General features: G+C 49.3%; 1 protein-coding gene across 1 annotated transcript in view; it reads right to left on the bottom strand.

Annotated features, from left to right (window-relative positions):
- The window catches only part of LOC588109 (transmembrane protein 65), a 35,945-nt gene that overhangs the window by 16,759 nt on the left and 4,076 nt on the right, over positions 1-15,110 (bottom strand). The window contains exon 5 of the mRNA XM_787810.4: positions 14,816-14,858. Within this exon, the coding sequence (XP_792903.3) occupies positions 14,816-14,858 (43 nt within the window). The remainder of the gene's footprint in view (positions 1-14,815; positions 14,859-15,110) is intronic.

Raw genomic sequence — 15,110 nt, 5'->3', positions numbered from 1 at the left:
CCCCCTCCCCCCTACAAACAGGTGTTATCATATATCAGCTGGTGGTAAAAGGGTGTTGTGAACCCACATCACACAGCTCTCTGCAATCTTCTCAAACATGACAACCTCCCCCCTGCCACCTCCTCCCTCCCCCTACACACAGGTGTTATCATATATCAGCTGGTGGTAAAAGGGCGTTGTAAACCCACATCACACAGCTCTCTGCATCTTCTCAAACATGACAACCTCCCCCCCTGCCACCTCCCCCCTACACACAGATGTAATCATAATTCAGCTGGTGGAAAAAGGGTGTTTTGAACCCACATCACACAGCTCTCTACACTCTTCTGAAACATGACAACCTCCCAAAGCCACCTCCCCCCAACACACAGGTGTTATCATATATCAGCTGGTGGTAAAAGGGTGTTGTGAACCCACATCACACAGCTCTCTCCACTCTTCTCAAACATGACAACCTCCCCCTGCCTCTCCCCCCCCCCCCCCTACCTCCCCCCTACACAGATGTAATCATATTTCAGCTGGTGGTAAAGGGTGTTGTGAACCCACATTACACAGCTCTCTGCAATCTTCACAAATATGACAACCTCACCCCTACACACAGGTGGTATCATATATCAGCTGGTGGTAAAAGGGTGTTGTGAACCCCATCACACAGCTCTCTGCACTCTTCTCAAACATGACAACCTCCCCCTGCCTCCCCCCTTCCCCCTACACACAAGTGTTATCATATATCAGCTGGTGGTAAAAGGGTTGTGAACCCACATCACACAGCTCTCTGCCATTTTCTCAAACATGACAACCTCCCCCCTGCCACCTCCCCCCTACACACAGATGTAATCATATTTCAGCTGGTGGTAAAAGGGTTTCTGAACCCACATCACACAGCTCTCTGCAATCTTCTCAAACATGACAACCTCCCCCTGCCTCCCCCCTCCCCCCTACAAACACAGGTGTTATCATATTATCAGCTGGTGGTAAAAGGGTGTTGTGAACCCACATCACACAGCTCTCTACACTCTTCTCAAACATGACACCTCCCAAAGCCACATCCCCCAACCACAGGTGTTATCATATATCAGCTGGTGGTAAAAGGGTGTTGTGAACCCACATCACACAGCTCTCTCCACTCTTCTCAAACATGACAACCTCCCCCTGCCCTCTCCCCCCCCCCTCCCCCCCTACACAGATGTAATCATATTTCAGCTGGTGGTAAAAGGTGTTGTGAACCCACATTACACAGCTCTCTGCAATCTTCACAAATATGACAACCTCACCCCTACACACAGGTGTTATCATATATCAGCTGGTGGTAAAAGGGTGTTGTGAACCCACATCACACAGCTCTCTGCAATCTTCTCAAACATGACAACCTCCCCCTGCCTCCCCCCTCCCCCCTACACAGAGGTGTATCATATATCAGCTGGTGGTAAAAGGGTGTTTTGAACCCACATCACACAGCTCTATGCACTCTTTTCAAACATGACAACCTCCCCCTGCCTCCCCCCCCCCCCCCTACACAGATGTTATCATATTTCAGCTGGTGGTAAAAGGGTGTCGTGAACCCACATCACACAGCTCTCTGCAATCTTCTCAAATGACAACCTCCCCCTGCCTCCCCCCTCCCCCCTACAAACAGGTGTTATCATATATCAGCTGGTGGTAAAAGGGTGTTGTGAACCCACATCACACAGCTCTCTGCAATCTTCTCAAACATGACAACCTCCCCCCTGCCACCTCCTCCCCTCCCCCCTACACACAGGTGTTATCATATATCAGCTGGTGGTAAAAGGCGTTGTAAACCCACATCACACAGCTCTCTGCCATCTTCTCAAACATGACAACCTCCCCCCCTGCCACCTCCCCCCTACACACAGATGTAATCATAATTCAGCTGGTGGAAAAAGGGGTGTTTTGAACCCACATCACACAGCTCTCTACACTCTTCTGAAACATGACAACCTCCCAAAGCCACATCCCCAACACACAGGTGTTATCATATATCAGCTGGTGGTAAAAGGGTGTTGTGAACCCACATCACACAGCTCTCTCCACTCTTCTCAAACATGACAACCTCCCCCTGCCTCTCCCCCCCCCCCCCCCCCCCCCTACACACAGATGTAATCATATTTCAGCTGGTGGTAAAAGGGTGTTGTGAACCCACATCACACAGCTCTCTGCAATCTTCTCAAAATGACAACCTCCCCCCTACACACAGGTGTATCATATATCAGCTGGTGGTAAAAGGGTGTTGTGAACCCCATCACACAGCTCTCTGCACTCTTCTCAAACATGACAACCTCCCCCTGCCTCCCCCCTTCCCCCTACACACAAGTGTTATCATATATCAGCTGGTGGTAAAAGGGTGTTGTGAACCCACATCACACAGCTCTCTGCCACTCTTCTCAAACATGACAACCTCCCCCCTGCCACCTCCCCCCTACACACAGATGTAATCATATTTCAGCTGGTGGTAAAAGGGTGTTTTGAACCCACATCACACAGCTCTCTGCACTCTTCTCAAACATGACAACCTCCCCCCTGCCACCTCCCCCCTACACACAGATGTAATCATATTTCAGCTGGTGGTAAAAGGTGTTGTGAACCCACATCACACAGCTCTCTGCATTCTTCTCAAACATGACAACCTCCCCCTGCCTCCCCCCTCCCCCCTACAAACAGGTGTTATCATATATCAGCTGGTGGTAAAAGGGTGTTGTGAACCCACATCACACAGCTCTCTGCAATCTTCTCAAACATGACAACCTCCCCCTGCCTCCCCCCTCCCCCTACAAACAGGTGTTATCATATATTAGCTGGTGGTAAAGGGTGTTGTGAACCCACATCACACAGCTCTCTGCACTCTTCTCAAACATGACAACCTCCCTCTGCCTCCCCCCTTCCCCCTACACACAAGTGTTATCATATATCAGCTGGTGGTAAAAGGGTGTTGTGAACCCACATCACACAGCTCTCTGCCATTTTCTCAAACATGACAACCTCCCCCCTGCCACCTCCCCCCTACACACAGATGTAATCATATTTCAGCTGGTGGTAAAAGGGTGTTTTGAACCCACATCACACAGCTCTCTCCACTCTTCTCAAACATGACAACCTCCCCCTGCCACCTCCCCCCTACACACAGATGTAATCATATTTCAGCTGGTGGTAAAAGGGTGTTGTGAACCCACATCACACAGCTCTCTCCACTCTTCTCAAACATGACAACCTCCCCCTGCCTCCCCCCCCCCCCCCCTACACAGATGTTATCATATTTCAGCTGGTGGTAAAAGGGTGTTGTGAACCCACATCACAGAGCTCTCTGCAATCTTCTCAAACATGACAACCTCCCCCTGCCTCCCCCCTCCCCCCTACAAACAGGTGTTATCATATATCAGCTGGTGGTAAAAGGGTGTTGTGAACCCACATCACACAGCTCTCTGCAATCTTCTCAAACATGACAACCTCCCCCTGCCACCTCCCCCCTCCCCCCTACACACAGGTGTTATCATATATCAGCTGGTGGTAAAAGGGTGTTGTGAACCCACATCACACAGCTCTCTGCCTCCATCTTCTCAAACATGACAACCTCCCCCTGCCACCTCCCCCCTACCTACACACAGATGTAATCATAATTCAGCTGGTGGTAAAAGGGTGTTTTGAACCCACATCACACAGCTCTCTACACTCTTCTCAAACATGACAACCTCCCAAAGCCACATCCCCCAACACACAGGTGTTATCATATATCAGCTGGTGGTAAAAGGGTGTTGTGAACCCACATCACACAGCTCTCTCCACTCTTCTCAAACATGACAACCTCCCCCCTGCCTCTCCCCCCCCCCCCCCCCTACACAGATGTAATCATATTTCAGCTGGTGGTAAAAGGGTGTTGTGAACCCACATCACACAGCTCTCTGCAATCTTCTCAAATATGACAACCTCCCCCCTACACACAGGTGGTATCATATATCAGCTGGTGGTAAAAGGGTGTTGTGAACCCCATCACACAGCTCTCTGCACTCTTCTCAAACATGACAACCTCCCCCTGCCTCCCCCCTTCCCCCTTCACACAGTGTTATCATATATCAGCTGGTGGTAAAAGGGTGTTGTGAACCCACATCACACAGCTCTCTGCAATCTTCTCAAACATGACAACCTCCCCCCTGCCACCTCCCCCCCTCCCCCTACACACAGGTGTTATCATATATCAGCTGGTGGTAAAAGGGTGTTGTGAACCCACATCACACAGCTCTCTGCGATCTTCTCAAACATGACAACCTCCCCCCTGCCACCTCCCCCCTACACACAGATGTAATCATAATTCAGCTGGTGGTAAAAGGGTGTTTTGAACCCACATCACACAGCTCTCTACACTCTTCTCAAACATGACAACCTCCCAAAGCCACATCCCCCAACACACAGGTGTTATCATATATCAGCTGGTGGTAAAAGGGTGTTGTGAACCCACATCACACAGCTCTCTCCACTCTTCTCAAACATGACAACCTCCCCCTGCCTCTCCCCCCCCCCCCCCCTACACAGATGTAATCATATTTCAGCTGGTGGTAAAAGGGTGTTGTGAACCCACATCACACAGCTCTCTGCACTCTTCTCAAACATGACAACCTCCCCCCTGCCACCTCCCCCCTACACACAGATGTAATCATATTTCAGCTGGTGGTAAAAGGGTGTTGTGAACCCACATCACACAGCTCTCTGCAATCTTCTCAAACATGACAACCTCCCCCTGCCTCCCCCATCCCCCCTACAAACAGGTGTTATCATATATCAGCTGGTGGTAAAAGGGTGTTGTGAACCCACATCACCAGCTCTCTGCAATCTTCTCAAACATGACAACCTCCCCATGCCTCCCCCTCCCCCCCTACAAACAGGTGTTATCATATATCAGCTGGTGGTAAAAGGGTGTTGTGAACCCACATCACACAGCTCTCTGCACTCTTCTCAAACATGACAACCTCCCCCTGCCTCCCCCCTCCCCCCTACACACAGGTGTTATCATATATCAGCTGGTGGTAAAAGGGTGTTGTGAACCCACATCACACAGCTCTCTGCACTCTTCTCAAACATGACAACCTCCCCCTGCCACCTCCTCCCTCCCCCCTACACACAGGTGTTATCATATATCAGCTGGTGGTAAAAGGGTGTTGTAAACCCACATCACACAGCTCTCTGCCATCTTCTCAAACATGACAACCTCCCCCCCTGCCACCTCCCCCCCTACACACAGATGTAATCATAATTCAGCTGGTGGTAAAAGGGTGTTTTGAACCCACATCACACAGCTCTCTACACTCTTCTGAAACATGACAACCTCCCAAAGCCACATCCCCCAACACACAGGTGTTATCATATATCAGCTGGTGGTAAAAGGGTGTTGTGAACCCACATCACACAGCTCTCTCCACTCTTCTCAAACATGACAACCTCCCCCTGCCTCTCCCCCCCCCCCCCCTCCCCCCACAGATGTAATCATATTTCAGCTGGTGGTAAAAGGGTGTTGTGAACCCACATACACAGCTCTCTGCAATCTTCACAAATATGACAACCTCACCCCTACACACAGGTGGTATCATATATCAGCTGGTGGTAAAAGGGTGTTGTGAACCCCATCACACAGCTCTCTGCACTCTTCTCAAACATGACAACCTCCCCCTGCCTCCCCCCTTCCCCCTACACACAGTGTTTATCATATATCAGCTGGTGGTAAAAGGGTGTTGTGAACCCACATCACACAGCTCTCTGCCATTTTCTCAAACATGACAACCTCCCCCCTGCCACCTCCCCCCTACACACAGATGTAATCATATTTCAGCTGGTGGTAAAAGGGTGTTGTGAACCCACATCACACAGCTCTCTGCAATCTTCTCAAACATGACAACCTCCCCCTGCCTCCCCCCTCCCCCCTACAAACAGGTGTTATCATATATCAGCTGGTGGTAAAAGGGTGTTGTGAACCCACATCACACAGCTCTCTACACTCTTCTGAAACATGACAACCTCCCAAAGCCATCCCCCAACACACAGGTGTTATCATATATCAGCTGGTGGTAAAAGGGTGTTGTGAACCCACATCACACAGCTCTCTCCACTCTTCTCAAACATGACAACCTCCCCTGCCTCTCCCCCCCCCCCCCCCCCCTACACAGATGTAATCATATTTCAGCTGGTGGTAAAAGGGTGTTGTGAACCCACATCACACAGCTCTCTGCAATCTTCTCAAATATGACAACCTCCCCCTACACCACAGGTGTTATCATATATCAGCTGGTGGTAAAAGGGTGTTGTGAACCCACATCACACAGCTCTCTGCACTCTTCTCAAACATGACAACCTCCCCCTGCCTCCCCCCTCCCCCTACACAGAGGTGTTATCATATATCAGCTGGTGGTAAAAGGGTGTTTTGAACCCACATCACACAGCTCTCTGCACTCTTTTCAAACATGACAACCTCCCCCTGCCTCCCCCCCCCCCCCTACACAGATGTTATCATATTTCAGCTGGTGGTAAAAGGGTGTTGTGAACCCACATCACACAGCTCTCTGCAATCTTCTCAAACATGACAACCTCCCCCTGCCTCCCCCCTCCCCCCTACAACAGGTGTTATCATATATCAGCTGGTGGTAAAAGGGTGTTGTGAACCCACATCACACAGCTCTCTGCAATCTTCTCAACATGACAACCTCCCCCCTGCCACCTCCCCCTCCCCCCCTACACACAGGTGTTATCATATATCAGCTGGTGGTAAAAGGGTGTTGTAACCCACATCACACAGCTCTCTGCCATCTTCTCAAACATGACAACCTCCCCCCTGCCACCTCCCCCCTACACACAGATGTAATCATAATTCAGCTGGTGGAAAAAGGGTGTTTTGAACCCACATCACACAGCTCTCTGCACTCTTCTGAAACATGACAACCTCCCAAGCCACATCCCCCCACACACAGGTGTTATCATATATCAGCTGGTGGTAAAAGGGTGTTGTGAACCCACATCACACAGCTCTCTCCACTCTTCTCGAACATGACAACCTCCCCCTGCCTCTCCCCCCCCCCCCCCTCCCCCCCTACACAGATGTAATCATATTTCAGCTGGTGGTAAAAGGGTGTTGTGAACCCACATCACACAGCTCTCTGCAATCTTCTCAAACATGACAACCTCACCCCTACACACAGGTGTATCATATATCAGCTGGTGGTAAAAGGGTGTTGTGAACCCAATCACACAGCTCTCTGCACTCTTCTCAAACATGACAACCTCCCCCTGCCTCCCCCCTTCCCCCTACACACAAGTGTTATCATATATCAGCTGGTGGTAAAAGGGTGTTGTGAACCCACATCACACAGCTCTCTGCCATTTTCTCAAACATGACAACCTCCCCCCTGCCACCTCCCCCCTACACACAGATGTAATCATATTTCAGCTGGTGGTAAAAGGGTGTTTTGAACCCACATCACACAGCTCTCTGCACTCTTCTCATACATGACAACCTCCCCCCTGCCACCTCCCCCCTACACACAGATGTAATCATATTTCAGCTGGTGGTAAAAGGGTTTTGTGAACCCACATCACACAGCTCTCTGCACTCTTCTCAAACATGACAACCTCCCCCTGCCTCCCCCCTCCCCCCTACAAACAGGTGTTATCATATATCAGCTGGTGGTAAAAGGGTGTTGTGAACCCACATCACACAGCTCTCTGCAATCTTCTCAAACATGACAACCTCCCCCTGCCTCCCCCCTCCCCCTACAAACAGGTGTTATCATATATTAGCTGGTGGTAAAAGGGTGTTGTGAACCCACATCACACAGCTCTCTGCACTCTTCTCAAACATGACAACCTCCCTCTGCCTCCCCCCTTCCCCCTACACACAAGTGTTATCATATATCAGCTGGTGGTAAAAGGGTGTTGTGAACCCACATCACACAGCTCTCTGCATTTTCTCAAACATGACAACCTCCCCCCTGCCACCTCCCCCCTACACACAGATGTAATCATATTTCAGCTGGTGGTAAAAGGGTGTTTTGAACCCACATCACACAGCTCTCTCCACTCTTCTCAAACATGACAACCTCCCCCTGCCACCTCCCCCTACACACAGATGTAATCATATTTCAGCTGGTGGTAAAAGGGTGTTGTGAACCCACATCACACAGCTCTCTCCACTCTTCTCAAACATGACAACCTCCCCCTGCCTCCCCCCCCCCCCCCTACACAGATGTTATCATATTTCAGCTGGTGGTAAAAGGGTGTTGTGAACCCACATCACAGAGCTCTCTGCAATCTTCTCAAACATGACAACCTCCCCCTGCCTCCCCCCTCCCCCCTACAACAGGTGTTATCATATATCAGCTGGTGGTAAAAGGGTGTTGTGAACCCACATCACACAGCTCTCTGCAATCTTCTCAAACATGACAACCTCCCCCTGCCACCTCCCCCCTCCCCCCTACACACAGGTGTTATCATATATCAGCTGGTGGTAAAAGGGTGTTGTGAACCCACATCACACAGCTCTCTGCCATCTTCTCAAACATGACAACCTCCCCCCTGCCACCTCCCCCCTACACACAGATGTAATCATAATTCAGCTGGTGGTAAAAGGGTGTTTTGAACCCACATCACACAGCTCTCTACACTCTTCTGAAACATGACAACCTCCCAAAGCCACATCCCCCAACACACAGGTGTTATCATATATCAGCTGGTGGTAAAAGGGTGTTGTGAACCCACATCACACAGCTCTCTCCACTCTTCTCAAACATGACAACCTCCCCCTGCCTCTCCCCCCCCCCCCCTACACAGATGTAATCATATTTCAGCTGGTGGTAAAAGGGTGTTGTGAACCCACATCACACAGCTCTCTGCAATCTTCACAAATATGACAACCTCACCCCTACACACAGGTGGTATCATATATCAGCTGGTGGTAAAAGGGTGTTGTGAACCCCATCACACAGCTCTCTGCACTCTTCTCAAACATGACAACCTCCCCCTGCCTCCCCCCTTCCCCCTTCACACAAGTGTTATCATATATCAGCTGGTGGTAAAAGGGTGTTGTGAACCCACATCACACAGCTCTCTGCAATCTTCTCAAACATGACAACCTCCCCCCTGCCACCTCCCCCCTCCCCCCTACACACAGGTGTTATCATATATCAGCTGGTGGTAAAAGGGTGTTGTGAACCCACATCACACAGCTCTCTGCATCTTCTCAAACATGACAACCTCCCCCCTGCCACCTCCCCCCTACACACAGATGTATCATAATTCAGCTGGTGGTAAAAGGGTGTTTTGAACCCACATCACACAGCTCTCTACACTCTTCTGAAACATGACAACCTCCCAAAGCCACATCCCCCAACACACAGGTGTTATCATATATCAGCTGGTGGTAAAAGGGTGTTGTGAACCACATCACACAGCTCTCTCCACTCTTCTCAAACATGACAACCTCCCCCTGCCTCTCCCCCCCCCCCCCTACACAGATGTAATCATATTTCAGCTGGTGGTAAAAGGGTGTTGTGAACCCACATCACACAGCTCTCTGCACTCTTCTCATACATGACAACCTCCCCCCTGCCACCTCCCCCCTACACACAGATGTAATCATATTTCAGCTGGTGGTAAAAGGGTGTTGTGAACCCACATCACACAGCTCTCTGCAATCTTCTCAAACATGACAACCTCCCCCTGCCTCCCCCATCCCCCCTACAAACAGGTGTTATCATATATCAGCTGGTGGTAAAAGGGTGTTGTGAACCCACATCACCAGCTCTCTGCAATCTTCTCAAACATGACAACCTCCCCATGCCTCCCCCCTCCCCCCTACAAACAGGTGTTATCATATATCAGCTGGTGGTAAAAGGTGTTGTGAACACACATCACACAGCTCTCTGCACTCTTCTCAAACATGACAACCTCCCCCTGCCTCCCCCCTCCCCCTACACAGAGGTGTTATCATATATCAGCTGGTGGTAAAAGGGTGTTGTGAACCCACATCACACAGCTCTCTCCACTCTTCTCAAACATGACAACCTCCCCCCTGCCACCTCCTCCCTCCCCCCTACACACAGGTGTTATCATATATCAGCTGGTGGTAAAAGGGCGTTGTAAACCCACATCACACAGCTCTCTGCCATCTTCTCAAACATGACAACCTCCCCCCTGCCACCTCCCCCCTACACACAGATGTAATCATAATTCAGCTGGTGGTAAAAGGGTGTTTTGAACCCACATCACACAGCTCTCTACACTCTTCTGAAACATGACAACCTCCCAAAGCCACATCCCCCAACACACAGGTGTTATCATATATCAGCTGGTGGTAAAAGGGTGTTCGTGAACCCACATCACACAGCTCTCTCCACTCTTCTCAAACATGACAACCTCCCCCTGCCTCTCCCCCCCCCCCCCCTACACAGATGTAATCATATTTCAGCTGGTGGTAAAAGGGTGTTGTGAACCCACATCACACAGCTCTCTGCAATCTTCACAAATATGACAACCTCACCCCTACACACAGGTGGTATCATATATCAGCTGGTGGTAAAAGGGTGTTGTGAACCCCATCACACAGCTCTCTGCACTCTTCTCAAACATGACAACCTCCCCCTGCCTCCCCCCTTCCCCCTACACACAAGTGTTATCATATATCAGCTGGTGGTAAAAGGGTGTTGTGAACCCACATCACACAGCTCTCTGCCATTTTCTCAAACATGACAACCTCCCCCTGCCACCTCCCCCCTACACACAGATGTAATCATATTTCAGCTGGTGGTAAAAGGGTGTTTTGAACCCACATCACACAGCTCTCTGCACTCTTCTCAACATGACAACCTCCCCCCTGCCACCTCCCCCCTACACACAGATGTAATCATATTTCAGCTGGTGGTAAAAGGGTGTTGTGAACCCACATCACACAGCTCTCTGCAATCTTCTCAAACATGACAACCTCCCCCCTACACACAGGTGGTATCATATATCAGCTGGTGGTAAAAGGGTGTTGTGAACCCACATCACACAGCTCTCTACACTCTTCTGAAACATGACAACCTCCCAAAGCCACATCCCCCAACACACAGGTGTTATCATATATCAGCTGGTGGTAAAAGGGTGTTGTGAACCCACATCACACAGCTCTCTCCACTCTTCTCAAACATGACAACCTCCCCCTGCCTCTCCCCCCCCCCCCCCCTACACAGATGTAATCATATTTCAGCTGGTGGTAAAAGGTGTTGTGAACCCACATCACACAGCTCTCTGCAATCTTCAAAATATGACAAGCTCACCCCTACACACAGGTGGTATCATATATCAGCTGGTGGTAAAAGGGTGTTGTGAACCCACATCACACAGCTCTCTCCACTCTTCTCAAACATGACAACCTCCCCCTGCCTCCCCCCTTCCCCCTACACACAAGTGTTATCATATATCAGCTGGTGGTAAAAGGGTGTTGTGAACCCACATCACACAGCTCTCTGCCATTTTCTCAAATATGACAACCTCCCCCCTGCCACCTCCCCCCTACACACAGATGTAATCATATTTCAGCTGGTGGTAAAAGGGTGTTTTGAACCCACATCACACAGCTCTCTGCACTCTTCTCATACATGACAACCTCCCCCCTGCCACCTCCCCCCTACACACAGATGTAATCATATTTCAGCTGGTGGTAAAAGGGTGTTGTGAACCCACATCACACAGCTCTCTGCAATCTTCTCAAACATGACAACCTCCCCCTGCCTCCCCCCTCCCCCCTACACAGAGGTGTTATCATATATCAGCTGGTGGTAAAAGGGTGTTTTGAACCCACATCACACAGCTCTATGCACTCTTTTCAAACATGACAACCTCCCCCTGCCTCCCCCCCCCCCCCTACACAGATGTTATCATATTTCAGCTGGTGGTAAAAGGTGTCGTGAACCCACATCACACAGCTCTCTGCAATCTTCTCAAACATGACAACCTCCCCCTGCCTCCCCCCTCCCCCCTACAAACAGGTGTTATCATATATCAGCTGGTGGTAAAAGGGTGTTGTGAACCCACATCACACAGCTCTCTGCAATCTTCTCAAACATGACAACCTCCCCCCTGCCACCTCCTCCCTCCCCCCTACACACAGGTGTTATCATATATCAGCTGGTGGTAAAAGGGCGTTGTAAACCCACATCACACAGCTCTCTGCCATCTTCTCAAACATGACAACCTCCCCCCCTGCCACCTCCCCCCTACACACAGATGTAATCATATTCAGCTGGTGGTAAAAGGGTGTTTTGAACCCACATCACACAGCTCTCTACACTCTTCTGAAACATGACAACCTCCCAAAGCCACATCCCCCAACACACAGGTGTTATCATATATCAGCTGGTGGTAAAAGGGTGTTGTGAACCCACATCACACAGCTCTCTGCCATTTTCTCAAACATGACAACCTTCCCCCTGCCACCTCCCCCCTACACACAGATGTAATCATATTTCAGCTGGTGGTAAAAGGGTGTTGTGAACCCACATCACACAGCTCTCTGCAATCATCTCAAACATGACAAGCTCCCCCCTGCCACCTCCCCCCTCCCCCCTACACACAGGTGTTATCATATATCAGCTGGTGGTAAAAGGGTGTTGTAAACCCACATCACACAGCTCTCTGCCATCTTCTCAAACATGACAACCTCCCCCCTGCCACCTCCCCCCTACACAGATGTAATCATATTTCAGCTGGTGGTAAAAGGGTGTTGTGAACCCACATCACACAGCTCTCTGCAATCTTCTCAAATATGACAACCTCACCCCTACACACAGGTGGTATCATATATCAGCTGGTGGTAAAAGGGTGTTGTGAACCCCATCACACAGCTCTCTGCACTCTTCTCAAACATGACAACCTCCCCCTGCCTCCCCCCTTCCCCCTACACACAAGTGTTATCATATATCAGCTGGTGGTAAAAGGGTGTTGTGAACCCACATCACACAGCTCTCTGCCATTTTCTCAAACATGACAACCTCCCCCCCCCCCCCCCCCCCCCTGCCACCTCCCCCTACACACAGATGTAATCATATTTCAGCTGGTGGTAAAAGGGTGTTTTGAACCCACATCACACAGCTCTCTGCACTCTTCTCATACATGACAACCTCCCCCTGCCTCCCCCCTTCCCCTTACACACAGGTCTTATTATATATCAGCTGGTGGTAAAAGGGTGTTGTAAACCCACATCACACAGCTCTCTGCCATCTTCTCAAACATGACAACCTCCCCCTGCCACCTCCCCCCTACACACAGATGTAATCATATTTCAGCTGGTGGTAAAAGGGTGTTGTGAACCCACATCACACAGCTCCCTGCAATCTTCTCAAATATGACAACCTCCCCCCTACACACAGGTGGTATCATATATCATCTGGTGGTAAAAGGGTGTTGTGAACCCACATCACACAGCTCTCTACACTCTTCTGAAACATGACAACCTCCCAAAGCCACATCCCCCAACACACAGGTGTTATCATATATCAGCTGGTGGTAAAAGGGTGTTGTGAACCCACATCACACAGCTCTCTCCACTCTTCTCAAACATGACAACCTCCCCCTGCCTCCCCCCCCCCCCTACACAGATGTAATCATATTTCAGCTGGTGGTAAAAGGGTGTTGTGAACCCACATCAAACAGCTCTCTGCAATCTTCACAAACATGACAACCTCACCCCTACACACAGGTGGTATCATATATCAGCTGGTGGTAAAAGGGTGTTGTGAACCCCATCACACAGCTCTCTGCACTCTTCTCAAACATGACAACCTCCCCCTGCCTCCCCCCTTCCCCCTACACACAAGTGTTATCATATATCAGCTGGTGGTAAAAGGGTGTTGTGAACCACATCACACAGCTCTCTGCACTCTTCTCAAACATGACAACCTCCCCCTGACTCCCCCCTCCCCCCTACACACAGGTGTTATCATATATCAGCTGGTGGTAAAAGGGTGTTGTGAACCCACATCACACAGCTCTCTGCACTCTTCTCAAACATGACAACCTCCCCCTGCCACCTCCCCCCCCCCCCCTACACACAGGTGTTATCATATATCAGCTGGTGGTAAAAGGGTATTGTGAACCCACATCACACAGCTCTCTGCACTCTTCTCAAACATGACAACCTCCCCCTGCCACCTCCCCCCCCCCCCCCCTACACACAGATGTTATTATATTTTAGCTGGTGGTTAAAGGGTGTTGTGAACCCACATCACTAAGCTCTCTACGCTCTTCTCAAACATGCAGGGGTGATAGTGAGCACTAAAAAAAAATAGGTTTTTTGTTTTCCCCTCATCCACGCCCCCCTTGAGTAAAAATAAAAAAAGAGGATTCGCGGTGAAAAAATGGCATACAACAACATTCCCCCCTTTTCGAGTAAGAAAATTGGGACAAAATTGGGAAAAAAATAGGGCAAAACATGGAAGAATAGAGAAAATAAGAGGGAAATCGGGAAAATCAGGATAACATAGGGAAGAAAGAAAAAATTGGTAAAAAAAAAAAAAAAAAAAAATCTGGAAGAAAGAAAAAAATTGGGAGAAAAGCAGGGAAAAATATTTAAAAATCGGGAAACCGATTTAAGTCGGGTTTTTATCAGGCCTGTGATGTGGATTTCATGAAAAGTCTAATTGAATTTTCGCTTTTGAATACCGGTATATTTTATTTTAAGGCTACAAATGGCTCTCCATAATTTTTAAGTCCAACTTAGAGTCAAGTTCGACTAAGGATCTTTGTGAAACACCCCCTGGTGTACAGTATATAACATTGCAAAACTCACCCGATCCCTGCCACATCAGAAATCATATTTCCAAAGGCTGCAGCTGTATATACATAAAGTGAGAAAAGAATTAAATCACTTCTTCATATCAAACAATCATTGATGTAATAATAATCCAACTGGATTGTCTAGCTATTAACATATTCATACAAAATTATGTAAAGCACAATGACAAATATTATCCATAAATGTAAGCTTCTCTTTTCTGAGACTATATACTTATTGAGAAGGGGAGGCATGAAGGCTCAGTGGTAGAGCAGTGCATGGTCTCGTAACCAGGAGGACCCAAATTTGA

This window comes from Strongylocentrotus purpuratus, unplaced genomic scaffold (assembly GCF_000002235.5).
Source record: "Strongylocentrotus purpuratus isolate Spur 01 unplaced genomic scaffold, Spur_5.0 spur5_scaffold_13, whole genome shotgun sequence".
NCBI lineage: Eukaryota > Metazoa > Echinodermata > Echinoidea > Camarodonta > Strongylocentrotidae > Strongylocentrotus > Strongylocentrotus purpuratus.
This window is presented reverse-complemented; position numbering and strand designations above follow the sequence as displayed.